The following is a 17,511-nucleotide window of genomic DNA, read 5'->3' on the forward strand; positions in this document are numbered from 1 at the left end:
TATTAATCTGCCTTAAAAACAACAACTTTGATGTACCGTTTTGTTCTTCAGCTATCTGAAGTCACAGGCTATCAAAATTGTGTATAAGCCTTCTTTAAAGCCGACTGTCACTGAAGTGGGAGTGTTCATTCATTCATCTCCTTGGGCCTTCCTATAAAGGCATGAAATGCAAGACCCAGATAAGATTTGGGGGTGGGGTTTTCTTGAAGAGTTGATATAATGCTCCAGCAGCTAGTTTGTCTTTGGTGCTGTCAAGTCAGACTCCTTTATTAAAAGAGAGGCTTTCACTTTCTGTCTGAGATTATGTCTGTCTTGTCCCCCCCCCCCATATTTCCCAAACCACACTTGCTGTGATGTTAAATAATGCTGGTACTTCCTAGCATACACACTGGAGCTTGTTCGCCTTCATGCATGTCACTAGAGAACTCTTAAACCTGATGACTGGCAACTGAACACATGAACCAACTCAGCTGGAAAACATTGAGTTTATATCTGTGGCGATACATCTGTGATAAGATTATGCCTAGACACAAGCTGTCACAAGGAATGAGCATGTAGGAACAAGCCTGTGGGTTTGTGGTTCCCCAACTAAATCATAGAAACAAAATAAAGCATGGTTTTCAAATTAACAATTTTTTAATTTTCTACAAGGTCTTCCAGAGTGCTTTACACATCAATATACAAAAAAAAAAAAAAAGATGACACAAGGTCAAAAAGAGAGGGCAAATGGCTATATAGCTCTCTATATAAATATACACATAATATACAAACACGCTCATGCTAGCATCGTATGCCATCATATATGGCAATGTGTATATACAGACAATAACAAACATGGTGTGTAAAGGCATTTAAATTGATACTTCCTGTGGTTGATTTTGGACGTATTGATGCTACAAGTTGTAGGAATTTTGCATTTCTAAAAGTTGACTGAGCTGCGCTCAAACTTACAGCCCCAAGGAGGACAATTCTTTCCAGGTATGGATGGTTAATACTAATTCTAGTTCTGGAGAAGCTGAGCAGCAAAAGGGCTTACCCCTATATGTGTTACATCTTTTTCTCTAGGCCATAATGAATCGCCCCAAGACATTTAAGCCAGCTTCCATTCATACACTGTATTGAAGTAAGCCAAAGTAGCAAGTGGGGACTTCAAGCGTTCTGGAGTTCTACCCAACCAGAACACTGTAGTAACCAAAATTATTCCAGCAGAATCATCCTTAAGGGGATTGAAGGAAAAGGCACCTGGTGTGTTTGTAACATTTTTCCACATCCTTCTCTGTGTTTCATTCTACATTTCTCTCCTGAAAATATTAAGAACTTTCCTAAAAGCAGAACTACATATGTAGTCTAGACTATATGCTTGATAGTGTGCTCTGCAAGGTATTAAAATGTTAGCAATAAAATCCCCTACGACAGGAATTTTTTCCTACCTCCCTTGACAAGTCATTAATTGATAACTATGCCTTCTCAGAAAAAAAAGAGGGGGGAAAACCAGCCTGGAAATTAACCTGGACAATTCCAGCAAGCTGTAGTTGTTAAACAGTTGGGATAATTTCTGTATCTTGCTCTTTCTAGAAGCATCCATCAAGATCCATCAAGCAGCAAGTTACATCTTAACCTTCTAGTGGCTCCAAAATCAACCACGTTCCTGTGCCAATCAAGATTTAGTCCTGTGTCACTGTTTCCCATCTGTCAGTAGGACTATAGTTCTTACTGAGAGCATAGGTACTTTTAGGTGGAAAAGCAAGAGATGTGAGTTTGCTTTCATGATTTCTATATGCAAGTTGCAAAGAAGGCGAGAGGATAATTGAAGGCTGAATTGCAGAACCGGAGCAATGCAACTGGATTCTGGAATCTGTAAATGGTTGGGCTTTAGCTGCAATTGCCCTTTTTCAGGCTTGGCTTAGAGGGCAAGAAGACTTTTTTATGTTGGGGATTTCTGGGTTATGGTGAATATATCTGGGCTTTAAATTTCTTCTCTTCAGTCTTTCACTGTACTCAAGTCTTCTTCCTTGCAACACCAGCAGTTTTTTTAAAAATGAGGGGGTGCTATAAGGTAGAATATCTATCCATTATGTGCTCATTGGGATGAGTTTACATGAGTTCCAAAAGATTATGGAAACACACCAAATTCATTACACTGCATTTTAGCTCATGTTTTGCATTTATGGGCTTCAGTGACACCAGGAACAAGCAGGTCATTCTACCCTAAATGGTGAACCTAAAATATGGCATGGTTTGGCTCTTGACATGGCACAACCTTGGTGAGATCTAATCCTGACTTTGTCACTGCCCTGGGATTCTCACTTCATTTTTAGGTGCCTTAGAAGTAAATTTTAGACATCTGCAGCCTGGATAGGTGCATCATTGCTAAAAAAGAGAGACCAGCATTAATGAAACTGAAGCATCCCAAGTTAAAGAATAGTATGTTACCTGCAGCTCCTCTTCTCCATTTGTAGAACTGATGGCACACCTCATTACAGAGAATGAAGAGGAAAGACTGCGGTGCAATTCATATGTTCAGTTGGTGTTGCGCGATCTACCCTGGCAGACATTGTCATGTCTATACAGCAGCTCAGTCACTGCCTTATTTGTCATCTGTTATCGTTCTAAGGCAAGGTTAATTGGGGATAGCACTCTGTTGCCTGCTCCACATAATTTATGAGGAGCAGGACCAGATGTATCCTGGGAAGCTGGGAAGCTGCATCATAGTTGGTTAGCTGTTTCTCGTTTTGCTACATTTTGGTTTGCTGTTGTGTGTCAGAAGATTTTAACTCAATGGTCCCCTGGTTGTCGTCTCCCCTTGAAGGACCCACACTACCTTACACACTGGTGTGGCAAGAGAGCAGAAGACAATGCTCCAGTAAGCTAGGATACATGGAGTTGGCAGCACCTTGCAGGCTCTCAAGGCCTCCCCCCCCCAGAAGAAGCAATAAACTGTGCCACCCTTTCCCCAGAACAGCCATTGTCCAAAGCTGTTGGTGGCTACAGGTGGGCTCTTGCGTAGGCTTTTCACAGAGTGAATGTGTACCAGATCTGGGAGGTTGAACGACTGTTTATAAGTGAGACGTGAAGGCTGGGGCAGGCGGTGTGGAAAACAAGGCAATCCTAAGGCTGCTCCTTGCCGGGTCTCTGCTTTCCGATGCGATGAGCAACTCATCATCAGCAAGGTATGACAGGTGAGTGGAGAAGCCACTGTCGTGTCCTCCGGCACCTGCCTTTTGCTGGTGTGGGATGAGAGTCACTGATGGGTAGCTGTAGGCATCTAGTACCGACGAGCACCTAGGAGGCACTCTGAAGATGTCTGGTGCCTCAAATATATGATCCATGTCAGAGAAAGCAACCAGGGCCTGGGTAGAGTCATACGAGCTCTTCTCTGGGTCCTCTGACACGTAGGACTGGGCGCAGCTCTCCCGGGCCTGGCTCTTCTGCCTCAGGAGCCGTAGGTCATCTCTGAAGTGTGGGTTAAACAGCAGGTAGAGCAGGGGGTTCAGGCAGGCTGGCAGAGGAAGCACCACCAGCAGCACAGACTTGATGACTTCGGGGGTAATGAGGAAGAGGCTGAGCATGGAAGAGAAGGTCAGGAAGGCCACGGGGCAATAGAGAAGGCAGTTGGTGAAAATGAGCCAAGCCACATGCTTGATCATAGCACAGTCCCAGACAGAGTCAAACTCTCCTTTCAGCAGGTTGCAATAGAGGCGGATGTATGTTCCAGTGATAATGAGAAAGCAGAGGGTGTTGACCAACACCAGGGCCACCATGAACCCCAGCATGGAAGGCTTCCCATCCAGGAGTGGGTAGGGTAGGCAGAGGGGGGATGCCCCGTACTCCCCAACAGAGAAGAGCGGCAGTGCTGCAGCCACTGAAGACAGCCCCAGGCAACTCAGCGCACCTGCCTTGACGGTGCCGAAAGACGGCACCTTCCCATAGGTCCGCATGCATGACACCGAGAGACTGCACTGCACGGCGGCCAGGGTCAGCAGAAGGATGGAAGCCTCCGAAGCAAACACCGACAGGAAGCCCGTCACCTGGCACCCTGCGCCCGTCTCCCACCGGGCCCCGTATTTCGCAAAGTGACCAAAGGTGATGGCGTCCACGAAGGCCAGGATGGCGCAGTATGTGCCCGTCAGCATGTTGGCTCCAGCAATGGCGCCAATGACAAACTTGACGGGGGACAGATAGCCGGGCGAAGCAAAGACAACCGCCATGACCAGCCCATTGCACAGCATGGAGACCAGCGTGATCAGCCAGACACCCAGGCGGATGACCCAGCTCTCAAACAGGTGGTCGCAGGGCTTGAAGGGGCCTGGAAGAAAAGAAGGAAGGAGCCACATTACAAACTGGATGCGGCAGCAGAGCAGCTGGCACAAGGCACTGCTGAGTACAGGATTGTGGCTCTGTAGTACAGCATCCGCTTTGCATGCAGAAGGTCCCAAGTTCAATCCCTGACATCTCCTGTTAACGTAGGAACTACTGAGCTAGGTGGACTATTGGTTTGACTCTGTATAAGGCAGCTTCTTAGGACATTTGACCATTTTGCTCCACTTATATCTGAGGAAGCAACAGGCACTTACTGAACAAGCAAGCAGAGGCTGAGGGACATCATGGCTGCAATTTAAGGAGGCTCAATGCAGAAGGCAGGTCTTGTACATGCAGCTCTACAGCTTTAAAACCAGTTGCCGCAACCAGTATTTTGGAGCAGAATGTTCACAGAACAAAACGCTTCTTTTTCATTCTGATTCCGCTTATGGAGCTGGTGGGGTGGGGCAAAGAGCTAGATGGGGCACGGAAGACTGCCCCAGGCAACAACACCCCGCTCACCCCCTCTTGAGATTTCACAAACATTGACATTCACTTTCTTTGTGGCATTAAAGACTAGAAAAATAGCTTTTCAAAAAGGGGGATTACAAATTTGCTGAATTCTTCACCCACTCCCAATTCCGTGCTTGCATAATTCAACCACAAAAGAACACAATTCTGAATGGAGCGACCACAGAAATAGTATCTGCTGGCTTCCCTTGCAACACGTATAGCAACCATCCTTTTATTTAAAAGATTTAAGCGCTGTGCTTCACGACTACTTCTTACCAGGGCTTGGGGTACACTGGATGTTGGGGTGCAGCTTTGAATCCTCAAGTTCCAGCTGGAAATCATCCATATCCAGGTCATCTGGAAAGTCATACAGAAAGAAAGACCAACATCACAGGGGTGTTAATGCTTAGCTTTGCATTGTGAGCCAGACCTGTAGCTTGTTTTCATAAAGTCACGGCTGTTAAAATGGAAAGAGAGCCATCTTTGTTATACATTCCTATGTTTCTTAATCTCATAACTGGAACAATAAACCTCAGGAACATGATGGTTTATGACTTACACAACGAGGAGGAAAAAGTAAATAACAACAACATCCTATTCAAAACCAAAAAGTCAGCCCTTAATTTTGAGCCTGCTCAATCAGGTAATTTTGAGCCTGCTCAATCAGGCCGATCAAGTCCAGCATCCTGTTCTCATGGTGACCAACAAGATGTTGGGCAAAGATTCCTGCATTGCAGGGGGTTGGACTAGATGACCCTCATGGTCCCTTCCAACTCTACAGTTCTATGATTTTATGTAGGAAACCCACAAGCAGGACGCAAGCAGAAGAACACGCTCACTCCCTGTTATCCATAGGGTAGGGCAGAAACACGAGTTACACCCGGAGAAAACTGAATTTGAAATGTTAAAAATGGGGGGGGGGGGAATTCCGCAAAGTTTATCAAATGTTACTAAAGAAGCCTTTTCAAGGAAGGCAGGTCTATTTGGAGAACTGAAACCAAGTATGTAACACAGGTCTGGATGAGGTGTGAGGGTTTTTTTTTTGTTTTTTTAAAGTGAGGAATTAACTTTTTTGGTGGCTGCATGTTATAAAGGCAACTGTGTTGGACGGCCATGCAATGGCATCAGATACAGTCAAAGAGTAGAAGGGCAGGACAGTACATGTTGGTTCTGTAAAGAGAGAAAAAGGGAGTTCTAGCATATGTAGTGGAAATTCCCAAAAGCAGAACAGGAAAAGTTTGGTCTATGGAGGCTGGTGTCATTAACAAACATTTCCCAAAGTTTCCTTTAACAGGTCTACTGAATTCTGTGAAGCATAGCGTTCCAGAAAAATGTCAGGCACAAATACTACATATACTTACTTTGGCCAGAATTTTATTTGCTAGACTTCTGAAGGAAAGCCAAAAGCCAGGTCGATTACAGTTATAGGAGCAATTAGCAGTTATTAAATTAACAGGGATGATGAAAAATCATGAGAACTCTAAAGAGGATTTGAGTAGTCCAAACCCAGTGGTCCATCCCGTTAAGAGACACAGAAATAAATATTTTTATATAGATAAATAAGTTTCAGGAATGGGAATTGATTGCACACTGTTACAGAATACAAATTTGTATTTCTGATAAGGTAATGTGTTTTGCTCTTTTCTATAATAAGCATCATGGGGTACTGTCGTTATATGTGATTTTATAATTTGCTGTGGTTTCAGATTTCTTTTTCTTTTTTTTAAACCTACCAAAATGGTTGTACTTTGCTGAGCATTAAAGGGAATTTTCCATAGCTTAAATACGAAAGTCTGTTATCTCAGCAAGAGCATAGGTATGCTGCCTCCTCTAAGACTTCTAGGAGCCAACTGAAATGTCCAGGTTTTGCCTAGTGCCTGATATGAACTGTCCTGGACCCTGCAATCATTATCTGAAGCCTTTCCTCATGTGTTTCTTACACGAGAGGTCCAGAGGGTGGCAACACAAGAACAGGCCTTTTCTGGGGTGGCTCCCCCTTTGTGGAATGCTCTCCCCAGGGCAAAAACGTTTCTCTTTCACCAGGCTGATTAACATTCTATGTCCTTTTAAATGTGTTTGTGGGAGGGGATAATTGGTTGGTTTTTATTCTTGTTTTTATTATATATTTTGTGTTCTCATTTTGTATTTCTATGTTGTGAACAACCCTGTGATCTTTGGACGAAGGGCGGAATACAAATTTAAATTATCATCATTATCATCAAATAATCTCTCCTAAGGCCGCATCCCTGCCCCAGCCATGCCTCTCACTGATCCTGTTTTGAACCCTCCTTGGGTACTTTTGCCTGGCTGGAAAGTGTCCTTGCGCTCTGGGAATGTCTTTTGCTTGCCTGGCTGGAAAAGTTCCCCCACTCCTGAGTAGTTGCTCTGTTGGCTATTAAGGTGTGTAGCTCTGTTTTGCAGATTTCTTTTTGTGTGTAACACAATCTCTTTCTTTAAATTCTCCAGGCCCTTGGATATGGATATTGAGCAGATCTATATTATTAGCGCACCACTGCTGGAAACGTTTACCAAAGGTAAATGTTTTAAATAGGGTTTTGAATGGGCAGCACTAGGCACTGAGAGAGAGCTCTGAAGGAATGTCCTTTTATAAGAGGCTTGCCACTTTCCCTCGCAAGAGAAACCCTGTGTTTTTCACAGATGCAGGAATTCTATAGGGACAGTTTTCCTCATCATGGGACAAAGTAATTGCCACGAGTCCCACAATATGGTCAGGATCTGGCCCAGACTGGCAGGCTCTAATGCAGGAGGAAGAGGAAGAAAAAATGACAAGGTGGGACTGAATGGTGGGAACCTCAGAGGAAGGAGGATATCTTCACCCCAACTTGAGCTACTTCAGAAAGGGATATACGCTCTCTTCCTGAACTTCCTGTGGAGCAGAGAGCCTCTGTGGAGCTGGGAAGGGCTCTGAACAGCTGAGGGCTGGGGAGGCAGAACAGGAGGGTACAGTCTTGTCACTGTTAGAATTCCTGCTCCATGACTGCAGTCATAGGATTTTTGTCTATCACATGACAGTGCATGTTTTGACTCCACAGAGTGGGAAGTGATGGAGACAGGATGTTTGTGTTACTGTGTTCCGTGAAGTGGGACTATTGTCCTTTGTTCTTTTTCTCTTTGCTGTTTGATGCTAGAGAGAGAGGGAGCCATGTTGCAGTGCTCCATGTGTGTTTATATGTTTTTAAAAAAGCAGATTAGCCAAAATGCTGAGTTGCTGAGGTCTGTTATGCAAGCTGCGAAGACTCTGTGGATCCCTAAGTGTGCCGATGTCTGTTGGCATCGGTCGCTGTGATGTTCAGGCAGAAGAAAGCTTTTGAAGCTCCCGAACGATCGACCAGGAGGGAGGGAACATGCCAGTCGGGCATGTGTCTCTGCCAGGGTCCTACTCAAGAGTAGGACAAGCTCCCAACAGTAACATCAAACCAGGTGCCACCTCAGCCATCTTGACATTCCTGCAAGGCAAGCTAGTCTTATGACTGAGCATGCCATGCCTTGCCTTGAAAAGCATGGCGTGTAGGTTGTGGAAACTTGTTGGGACATCTTTGTTGCTCCATCCTGTTCTAAACTTCTTGCCCTGCCCCTGAACTCCTGAGTTGTGACTCCTGAGCCCTGTGTCTGCTGCTGAACCTACACTGTTACTTGCCGGAATAAAGATCTCTTTCTTCCCTACAAGTAAGATCCTCTGCATGTAAGGACAGCAATGGAGAAAGCTGGCCCTGTATAATTTCTGCCTGTCAAATAGCTGTTAGAGACAGAGAGCCTTTGTTGGGGGGGGGGGAGAAATATTACAACAAATGTAGTATTAAGTATTTCTCTCTTCTGTAAGCTTTTTTCATGCCTTGAATAGTCACACACATGGACAGAATGGAATTTATGACGAATATTTCCCTAAGGAACTTTGGTTGAATGGCTGTGAGGTGTACAGCACATCACTGATGCCTCCTCATTGCAGAAATCCCTGTTCCATCCCAGCTAGGCTAGGAATATGCTGGCACCTGTAAGAGTAAGACCTGTTGCCCAGCAGTCTAGACAGCTGAGTCTCTGCTGTGTATTTTACTGGAGGTGTCAAGAACATGATTTGGGCAAACTTCAAAAAAGTGCATATTCTTTCCCACAAACATCCTGCCATCCAAACAGCTGGTTGTACAAAGGAACCACACAGAGCTTCCACTGAACTTGCAGGGAAAACCCTACTCTCTGCACTGCTGGATGCAAGGCCAAGCCCAGGAGCATAACATTATAAAAGGTACACTGGGACCATTCCTTGTGGCAATTTGAACCCACTATGTGGATTCCACAGTAGAGTACCTCCTCTACTGTGACTGATGCAAAGCTTTTCCAGGAAGAGCCATGAGCAAAACAGTCCACTCAAGCATTGCCATCCCTGCTCCCCAGGAATCAGATTGTGGGTGACCAACCAACCAGCTATTCAAAATATATTTTGTAAGTCATGAAGCAACTTCCTCCAAGTTCTTCTCTTTGAAAGAGAAGGTGGCAGGAGGTAGGGTACAACCCTGAGAGTATCTTTGTGAGTTGTAGAAAATCTACCTTCCATGGAATTTATTTATTTTTTTCTGAAAGGGAAGAAATGCACACCCAGGATTCCCACAAAAAGATAAATGCTTATCAGTTCCCTAACTCCAGTGAAGTGTAAAAAAGGAGCATGAATAATAAGAAAAAAAGTGTCTGGTACTACTTATTAATGAACAGTAAACTTAAGCTTAAATATGAATTCTATTAAAAAACAGACAGCATCAACCAGGCTGCGATGGTAACTGCAGACTGCAGGTGGTGGCCTGCCCCATACAAGCCTTACAAAATGTGAGAAGGGTATTGTCAGGGAACTGACATCAGAGGCACGGGAGAAGGAGAGGGTCTCTGATTCTGCAGGAGAAGGTCCCAGTGCTAGGGGGAGACTCAGCTGGGAAAGAGGGGAAGAGAATGAGTGTAACACCAGGGATCCAGGAGAGCAATGGGACAGGGAGGTGCAGGGGCACCAGGACTCTTCGTTGGAAGTTAGTGAGGAGAGCCCAAGCACCCCGTTGCCCACGCCCACCCTGCGCAGGAGACTCCCGCGCAGTGAGAGGCGGAGACGATTGGGCGTCAAACAACTCTTATGTTGGCAGCGCTTTAAGAAACGCCCACAGACAGATTCTACAAGTGACTAAGGGCAGCCACGCTGAGATGGGCTGTGCAGTCCGGAGGGTTTAACCAGGCAATCCGATGCTCAAACGGGGCAGGATTACGCACGAGTAACTCCCAACCACTACAGGTATCCTTGACTTTTCCAGAACTGAAGCAACAAGGCTGTTATAATATAGGCCAGGAGGCTGTCTCAGAAGGATCAAGAGATGACGAGTCTCCTCTCCCCATGGTAGACTGTGTCAAATGTATTTCTCATTTCAACTCAAGACTCCCGGTCTTGTCAGTGTGTGTGGGCCATGTGTTTATACAATCATGTCATGCAGCAAACAAACAATCCAAGCTGTGGTTTGGGAATCCGTGTATTTCCACCAATGCTTTCTGCATGTGACTTGCAGTCACAGAGAATTCCCCCTGCTAGGAAAGATTCAGCCAAGTGAGCAGCAGACCCCCTCAATGCAACAGCCACAATGATTAAGCTGGCCCACTTTGATCCCTACTGCACAGAATACACCCTGAAATACACCCCAGTCTTCCTTTCTGTTCCTTGCACTCAGGAAGCTGCAGTTGCCAGTTCAGAGTGATCAAAATATTAGGGTAACCAGGAAAGTGCACGGTTTGCTCCAACACAATGAGAGCACAGACCTGCTTTTCTTCTTAGTGACTGCACGCCTCCCCCCCCCCCCAGCTTAACTTCTGATTTAACAAACTCAGGTTGCAAGCAGAAGTTAGACTGCGACCTGGAAATCGGTCTTACTCACAGTGATTATCAGTATGGCCTGTAAGCAGTCCCAAGGTCCTCTTGTGGCCGTCCTCATCCTCAGGACTCATATCCTCAGAATCCCATTGACTAGACATTTTGAAGAAATTGCTGCAGGCTCCATATGCACAGCACTGGTAGGCATAGGGCACTTCCAGGACCCTGGAGAGAAGAATATAGAGCTACTAGTTACCTGAAGGAACTTGGGAGGACTGTAGTTCTGTGAGTGGGGCTAGGGATTTCTGGAAGAGACCTTTCACCACACTTTAATTATGAGTATTATATGGGAGAAGCCAATATAGTTACACAGGTATAGAACAAGCACATACACGGTCCCAGGTGTTTATTTAGGTGGTCTCCCAATATTTGTGCTCCTCTGGTATTTCCTCCTTCCTGCCCCATGTTCCTGTCTCTTCCTGCAAACACAAAGGTCTATCCATTTTTTTAAGGCTGCAACTATATCAGCTGTCTGCATCTTAATGGTTGATTTCATGACTAATACTCAGTGCCTTCTTTACATAAACTTGGTAGAGCCTGAGGACAATACTGAGCACTCAAGAGTCTCTGATAATGTTTTGAATCCAAGGAATGTTGTGATCCATATACAGTTGTGCCTCGGAAGTCGAACGCCTTGCGAGTTGAACGTTTTGGCTCCTGAAGGCTGCAAACCTGGAAGTGAGTGTTTCAGTTTGTGAACGTTCTTTGGAACCCAAATGTCTGACATGGGTTCTGCAGCTTCCGATTGGCTGCAGGAGCTTCCTGCAGCCAATCGGAAGCCACACCTTGGTTTTTGTATGTTTTGGAAGTCAAATGGACTTCCGGAACAGATTCCGTTTGACTTCCGAGGTACGACTGTACTGCAAAGGCACTGAACTGGGGACAGAGTGCCACAGACTCCCCATTCACATACTGTAAATGCTAACGGTTGTATTTAGCTAAGTCCACCTCAGAACGAACGTGTTGAAATTAAGTTAGTCATGTCCATTAGCTTAAGTGGTTCTACTCTGAGCAGGACCAGTGCTGAACACCACATGTTGCTGGCACTTCTGCCATTGTTTTCTGAACATTACCAAGTATTGTCTTAGCTGCTTACTAATCCCTCCAGGCAGCTCATTAATCCACAACAGACAAGACACGGCCACACAAACAGCATTTACTGTGGGAAGGCTGGATGTCATTAACTGAGGTTGGCTTTTGCAAAGGTTTTCCGCTCTGCTGAGCCCCAGGCGTGAGCCCCCTGCTTCCAAGGTCTCTGCTTGTGTGTGAGCTTGGATGATGCCAGCGACAAGACGTTCAGTGGCTCATCGATTTCTCAAGGCAGCAATGGATTCAGAGTGTGAGCAGGAAGTCACGCTTGCTCAAACCTCTGGCTGAAGAGCATTCACGGAAACGTCTAGTAAACACGGACAGCGGAAGGCAGATCAAAGCAAATAAACGAAGTCCAATCATACAGAGCCAGAAGCCAGAAATCGGAAACAAAGCTCACCTCATCTTGGGAAAGCTCTCTTTTGTGAAGGATTCAGACAGTGCAGGGTTGCCTTTAAGTTTCAGATGAGTCAGTCCACTCAATCCAGCCAATGGCAGTGTAACCAGCTGATTGTCAGTCAAATCTCTATTGGAGAAAAAGGTGGTGGGTGGAGGGAGGGGGGACACTGGTATAGGTTAGTGAGAAGTGTGCTGGGCCCAAGAGATGAGCTTCAGGATATGTAGAATTTATATCATTACTGTTTTAATGAGGATTTTTTTAAACTTAAAAAAGGTTGGTTTATTTAAAGGATTTATAACCCAATTTTTGAGAGCTGCATCTTTTTAAATATATTTTTGTTAAACCATCCTGATAGTCCCTTGGGTGAGTTGTTGGGATATTGTTAAAAATCAATAGATCGTGTTACATAAATAAATGAAAAGAACGCAATAGGTGGCTGCTTTTCCCACACCTTTGTTCAGGTTAAGTTGTTACGAATTGGCAGGTATTTGGCTGCTTGGGGAAAAGACACAGCGTGCATTTACACCCTGATGCCAAACACCAACTCACATTACATGGGAAAGTATTCTTCTTGCAGCAAAATGTGGCAGCAGAGTCCCAAAAGGAAAGAGCCAAGAATGCTGCATTTCTCTAGGGTAAAAATGGCAACCACTGACCAAAACATGCATCTTTAAGGCAGCAACTATTTATAGAAAACTTGTGCTCATCACATAATCCTTGGTAAATAATCTAACTTTTAGGAGATTTATTTGCTTTAAATACGGTAGATCTCTTTCCATCAAAAATAGATGTTACCAGTAAGAAAATATATAGTGTTTTAAAGCACTCCATACACAGCGGCTGCATGACATGTCAAACTGAATCATGGATTAGTGCTACATGGACAAGGCTCCTTGTAAGGTTTCAAGCCAGTTTCATGACTCATGGTTTCAAGTTGCCTTATTTATCAGCTAGCAATTATGCAACAACTGTTGGCCATTCACAACGAACCCCTGTGACATGAAGCCAAGGAAAATAAGCATCTACACATAGTGAATCTTGGTGGCTTCTCGTTGCTCTGTGATATTCAACCTATAACCTTCTCACTAGTCTTGTTTATTTTATCTATTTATTTTCTAACATTTATAAGCCCACTTTACTTCCATCATGGAACCCAAGAAATCATACACATGGTTCCTATAAGGTCTCCCAATGAGAAACTGACCAAACAGAGATCCTGGAAGGTGTGGGCCTCTTTTGCTCTCCGTAGTTGCATTTTGTATTTTCACCAGAGAAATGTTGGAGGGTATGGTGCAGTGTAGGACTAGGACCAGGGAGACCAAAAGTAAAGAACCACTGCTTTGCTAATCAAGTTAACTGGTGACCTCAAAGAGTGGCTGTGATGCTACAATAGGAAAGGGTATGATCTTTTATAGTATCCTGAGCTACCTGGGAAGAAGAATGGTACAAGAGTGTAATAAAATATGTAAATAGCATTATTATATTATACATTCTTCCCAGGCTAGCCAGCAAGTAGCTTTAATACGTGATTCACCCACTGAGGATGTATGAGGGGAAGCTATTCTGCTGAATGGCAGAAAGATTCCAAGTATAGGTTGAATTATCACTAAGGAAAGAGAGGCCAACAAAGTTCACTATGTGTAGCTGATTGTTTCTCAGTATAGTTGCTCTGTTAGCTTCGCCGGCAAAAGGCACGATCACTTTTATCTTTTCCACACAATAAAAAAGCGAGGCTTTTCTCCAAAATGCCAGACGAATAGCCTCAGGCCCACAGACAGATTTCATGCACTCCTTTTTGTCCCACACGTTGCAATATAATAGTGCGGTGAGACATTTATATCACATCAGCATAGTGATCAGATATGCCTTTGTGGCCCATTTATCCCTGCAGGCCAGTGGCTCAAGCAGTTTGTGTCTACCCTGGCTCCACACTTCCCAACTGCAATGACTGTGGGACCAGTGTGGGTTGTGTTCTCAGCACAACAGAGTTCTAGGAGTCAGCAGAGGCATGCCCCACGAGAAAAGTACCTACTTTCCCCAGGATCGCTTCCTGTACTTCTGCTTATGCACAGACATGTCAAAAAAAGACCATGGGAAAATGCAGTGTCAATGAAGCACACGTACACCTGGCCCATCACTTTAGCAATCCTGCTTTGTGGTTCTTCCATAGCAGTTCATAGAATTATAGCATTGTAAAGGACCTGAGGGTCATCTAGTCCAAACCCCTGCAATGCAGGAATCTCAACAAACAGCCCCCGCCATCCAATTTGAAATCATATAGGACTCTGCTTAGCTTTGCAAATGTGCTAGCAGTTTTATTGCTGCAGCACTAGATGCTCAGTTGCTGTTTTGTTAATAGCAGGACGTGCCCCTAAATCCACCCCCTAGTCTCAAGTATTCTATAAGGACACTGACACTTCCCCTAGTTTCCACATGCCTAGAATCTAGAGGTCCATGCCTAGATTCTCAAACAATGAAGTCCAGCAGCCTGCTGTCCCTATGCATGCTATTTAGACTTACTTTGGACAAAAGTCCATCGGTGGAATTCAATATCATCCTCTCCCAATTGCTCCATCTGGCATTCTCGTTTGCTAGATGGAACTACCCCCCTTTCAGGGGGCATGGGAAGGTGTGTGGGGAGGAGAGGAAGGGAAAGCCTCATTTTCCAGCAGCAGTCCATGCGCAGGACTTCCGCTGCTGGGGCTGGTTAGGTAAATCCCACCCCATTATCCCTAGAAATTAGGGAACGAGGCTTTTGTACCATGTACTGTTAGCCTGCCACTTTTAAGGGGAATCTGCCAGCAATACGTTTCTTTTCTTTTCACCTGATTTTCCCTTGAAAATAAGTACATGGTTTTAGTCCAGTAACAGAACATGCTGTATGGGCTATTTCAGCTAAACTCTGTTCTGTAATAGAACCAACCCTTGGCATTTAATGGTATATTATTGTTTAAACAAGAAGGGACAGTGGAGCCAAGAAAGGCCTTTGGGATGTTGATGCTCCTCATCAATTCCAAAATTTTCACTGCTTGGCAGAACTAAGAACTTTCACTTGCCTGGTGTTAATAATATTATAAAGTGATAGCACTTTTACCCTTTTAATTTAGACATTGAAAATGGATAAGCAATCAGGTTTTGGTCAGGTGGAAAGCATATTTAGCTGTGTGTAAAAGGAGATTAACTTCTTCTGCAGCACCTCAGTTTGGGGTATTTAATTTTTGACACTGCCTACCTCTCTTACTAGGGACGCGGGTGGCGCTGTGGGTAAAAACCTCAGCGCCTAGGGCTTGCCGATCGAAAGGTCGGCGGTTCGAATCCCTGCGGCGGGGTGCGCTCCCGCTGCTCGGTCCCAGCGCCTGCCAACCTAGCAGTTCGAAAGCACCCCCGGGTGCAAGTAGATAAATAGGTACCGCTTACCAGCGGGAAGGTAAACGGCGTTCCGTGTGCTGCGCTGGCTCGCCAGATGCAGCTTTGTCACGCTGGCCACGTGACCCGGAAGTGTCTCCGGACAGCGCTGGCCCACGGCCAATAGAGTGAGATGGGCGCACAAACCCCAGAGTCTGTCAAGACTGGCCCGTTCGGGCAGGGGTACCTTTACCTTTACTTCTCTTACTGCCCTGGCCTGCTTTGGAAGGGAGGGTGGCATATAAATTTGACTTAAACAACAGTAATTTATCCCTGCCACTGTAACTTACAGCTTGATGAGAGAGCGGAGGGTCACAAAGGCATCCGTGTGGATAGACTGAATGGAATTCCAGCTCAGGTCTCTGCAAGGCAAAAGTACATGCAGGGATGGAGAAAGTATGCTGAAGAGTCTGTAAGTCAGGGGTGGGGAACTGCTAGGGTTGCCACCTTTGGTTGGGCAAAATAAAGGACAGGTTGGGGGGGATTGTGGGGCTAAAAATTACTTTACCTGGTGCAGAAATGACTTCAAAGCAATCCATGACAATGACACAGGGTTTACAGTGGTTTATTCTGTGACCCACCCTCTGGCCGTGCAAAAACCCTCTTTCTAACTCTTCCTCCCTGCCCCACCCCACCCTCTGCTTGTGTCCTGTGATAACTATTGCTCTCACTCTTGGCTCTCCTCCTTGTGAACCTACCCTTTGCCTAATACCTGGTCAGGCTTTCACTCTCCTCCTCCCACCGGACCCACCCTCTGCCAGCACAGTTTGAGGATGAGGAAGAGAATAAGCTTGAACACATGAAAAAACTCGTCCCACTGGAAGTCCAAGCAGGAAAAAAAGGATAACCACATTTTTCTAGGGACGGGTAGCAACCATCCCATGGGTTGGATCTGGCACCTGGGGCTTCCCCATACAGCTTGTAGCATCCCCACTCCCTTTGCAATTAGGCGTCAAAAAGCCTTCTATTGGCTCCAATGGAAAGCTTCTTTTAAGCATGATAGCAGCGCAGGAGGGCATTTTCAGGAAAAGGTTGTGCCTGGGGAAGGAAGGGTTGACCCTGTCCTTTCTGTGCACTGTGACCTCCCCACCCACCAAAGGGTGGTGGAGGAATTATCATGTGTGAATTTAGTATGAGTATGGTGTGGATTGTTATTTCAGCAGAACCTCAAAAGTATGGGCCTTAGGAATACAAGCTGGCTGGTCACACAACAGGGCTCTTGCATATAGCTTCTGAAAGATCCATGGAGGGTATGAGGGGCTGTTGTCCTCTAGCTTCAACAGGGAGAGCTGTGTAAGGAACAGCCTGAGCAGAAAGTGAAAGGCTGTGAGGTTTGCAAGATTGGGCTAGGGACTAAGCTTTGGGACAGAGGACTTTGTTCGAGAACTTGAGTAAGGAGCAGGAAAGATGAGTGATGGACCATTGTTTTCACTTATTTTTAATTTCCCCCCTTGTCAGTCCAAAGGGTTGAAACGTTTTGGTGCACAAATAATCTCTTGCTCCTGGTATGCTTGTAACTCTGAGGAATGCAATACATCACAAGTCTTCTCTCTGTGTGAGGCATGCGATAGATATAGAGTGTGTGTTCATATTGTTGTAGATTTGAAGGGGACACCCCTAAACCCTAGAAATTAATAAATGGTAGGGTTTTGATTAGTTGGAGGGTTGAAGGGAAAATTGCAGGCCAGTGGAAGAACACCGGCTAAGCTTCCTTTCCAAGCCAGGGCCTCACCTGGGATAGAGGCATAAACATGACAAAAGGTGTTGATGGTCGATCTGAGAGGAATTCTTGGGCCTGGGCAGACAGAGCTTGCTATGGTGATAAGGTGTATGACTGAAGTGGCAGGAAAAGAGAGAGGTTGGAGTGAGGTGTGCTGGGAAGAAAAGGGGA

General features: G+C 45.3%; 1 protein-coding gene across 1 annotated transcript in view; it reads right to left on the minus strand.

The window, feature by feature from the left end:
- Positions 1–617: 617 nt before the first annotated feature.
- Positions 618–17,511, minus strand: part of LGR6 (leucine rich repeat containing G protein-coupled receptor 6) — a 142,889-nt gene continuing 125,995 nt past the window's right edge. The window contains exons 12-16 of the mRNA XM_081194693.1: positions 15,911–15,982; positions 12,216–12,341; positions 10,731–10,891; positions 5,089–5,169; positions 618–4,306 (exon numbers count right to left, since the gene is read on the minus strand). Of these exons, the coding sequence (XP_081050819.1) occupies positions 3,057–4,306; positions 5,089–5,169; positions 10,731–10,891; positions 12,216–12,341; positions 15,911–15,982 (1,690 nt within the window). The 3' untranslated portion in view covers positions 618–3,056. The remainder of the gene's footprint in view (positions 4,307–5,088; positions 5,170–10,730; positions 10,892–12,215; positions 12,342–15,910; positions 15,983–17,511) is intronic.

The sequence above is a fragment of the Podarcis bocagei genome (genome assembly GCF_964188305.1).
Source record: "Podarcis bocagei genome assembly, chromosome: 5".
NCBI classification, from domain to species: Eukaryota; Metazoa; Chordata; class Lepidosauria; order Squamata; family Lacertidae; genus Podarcis; species Podarcis bocagei.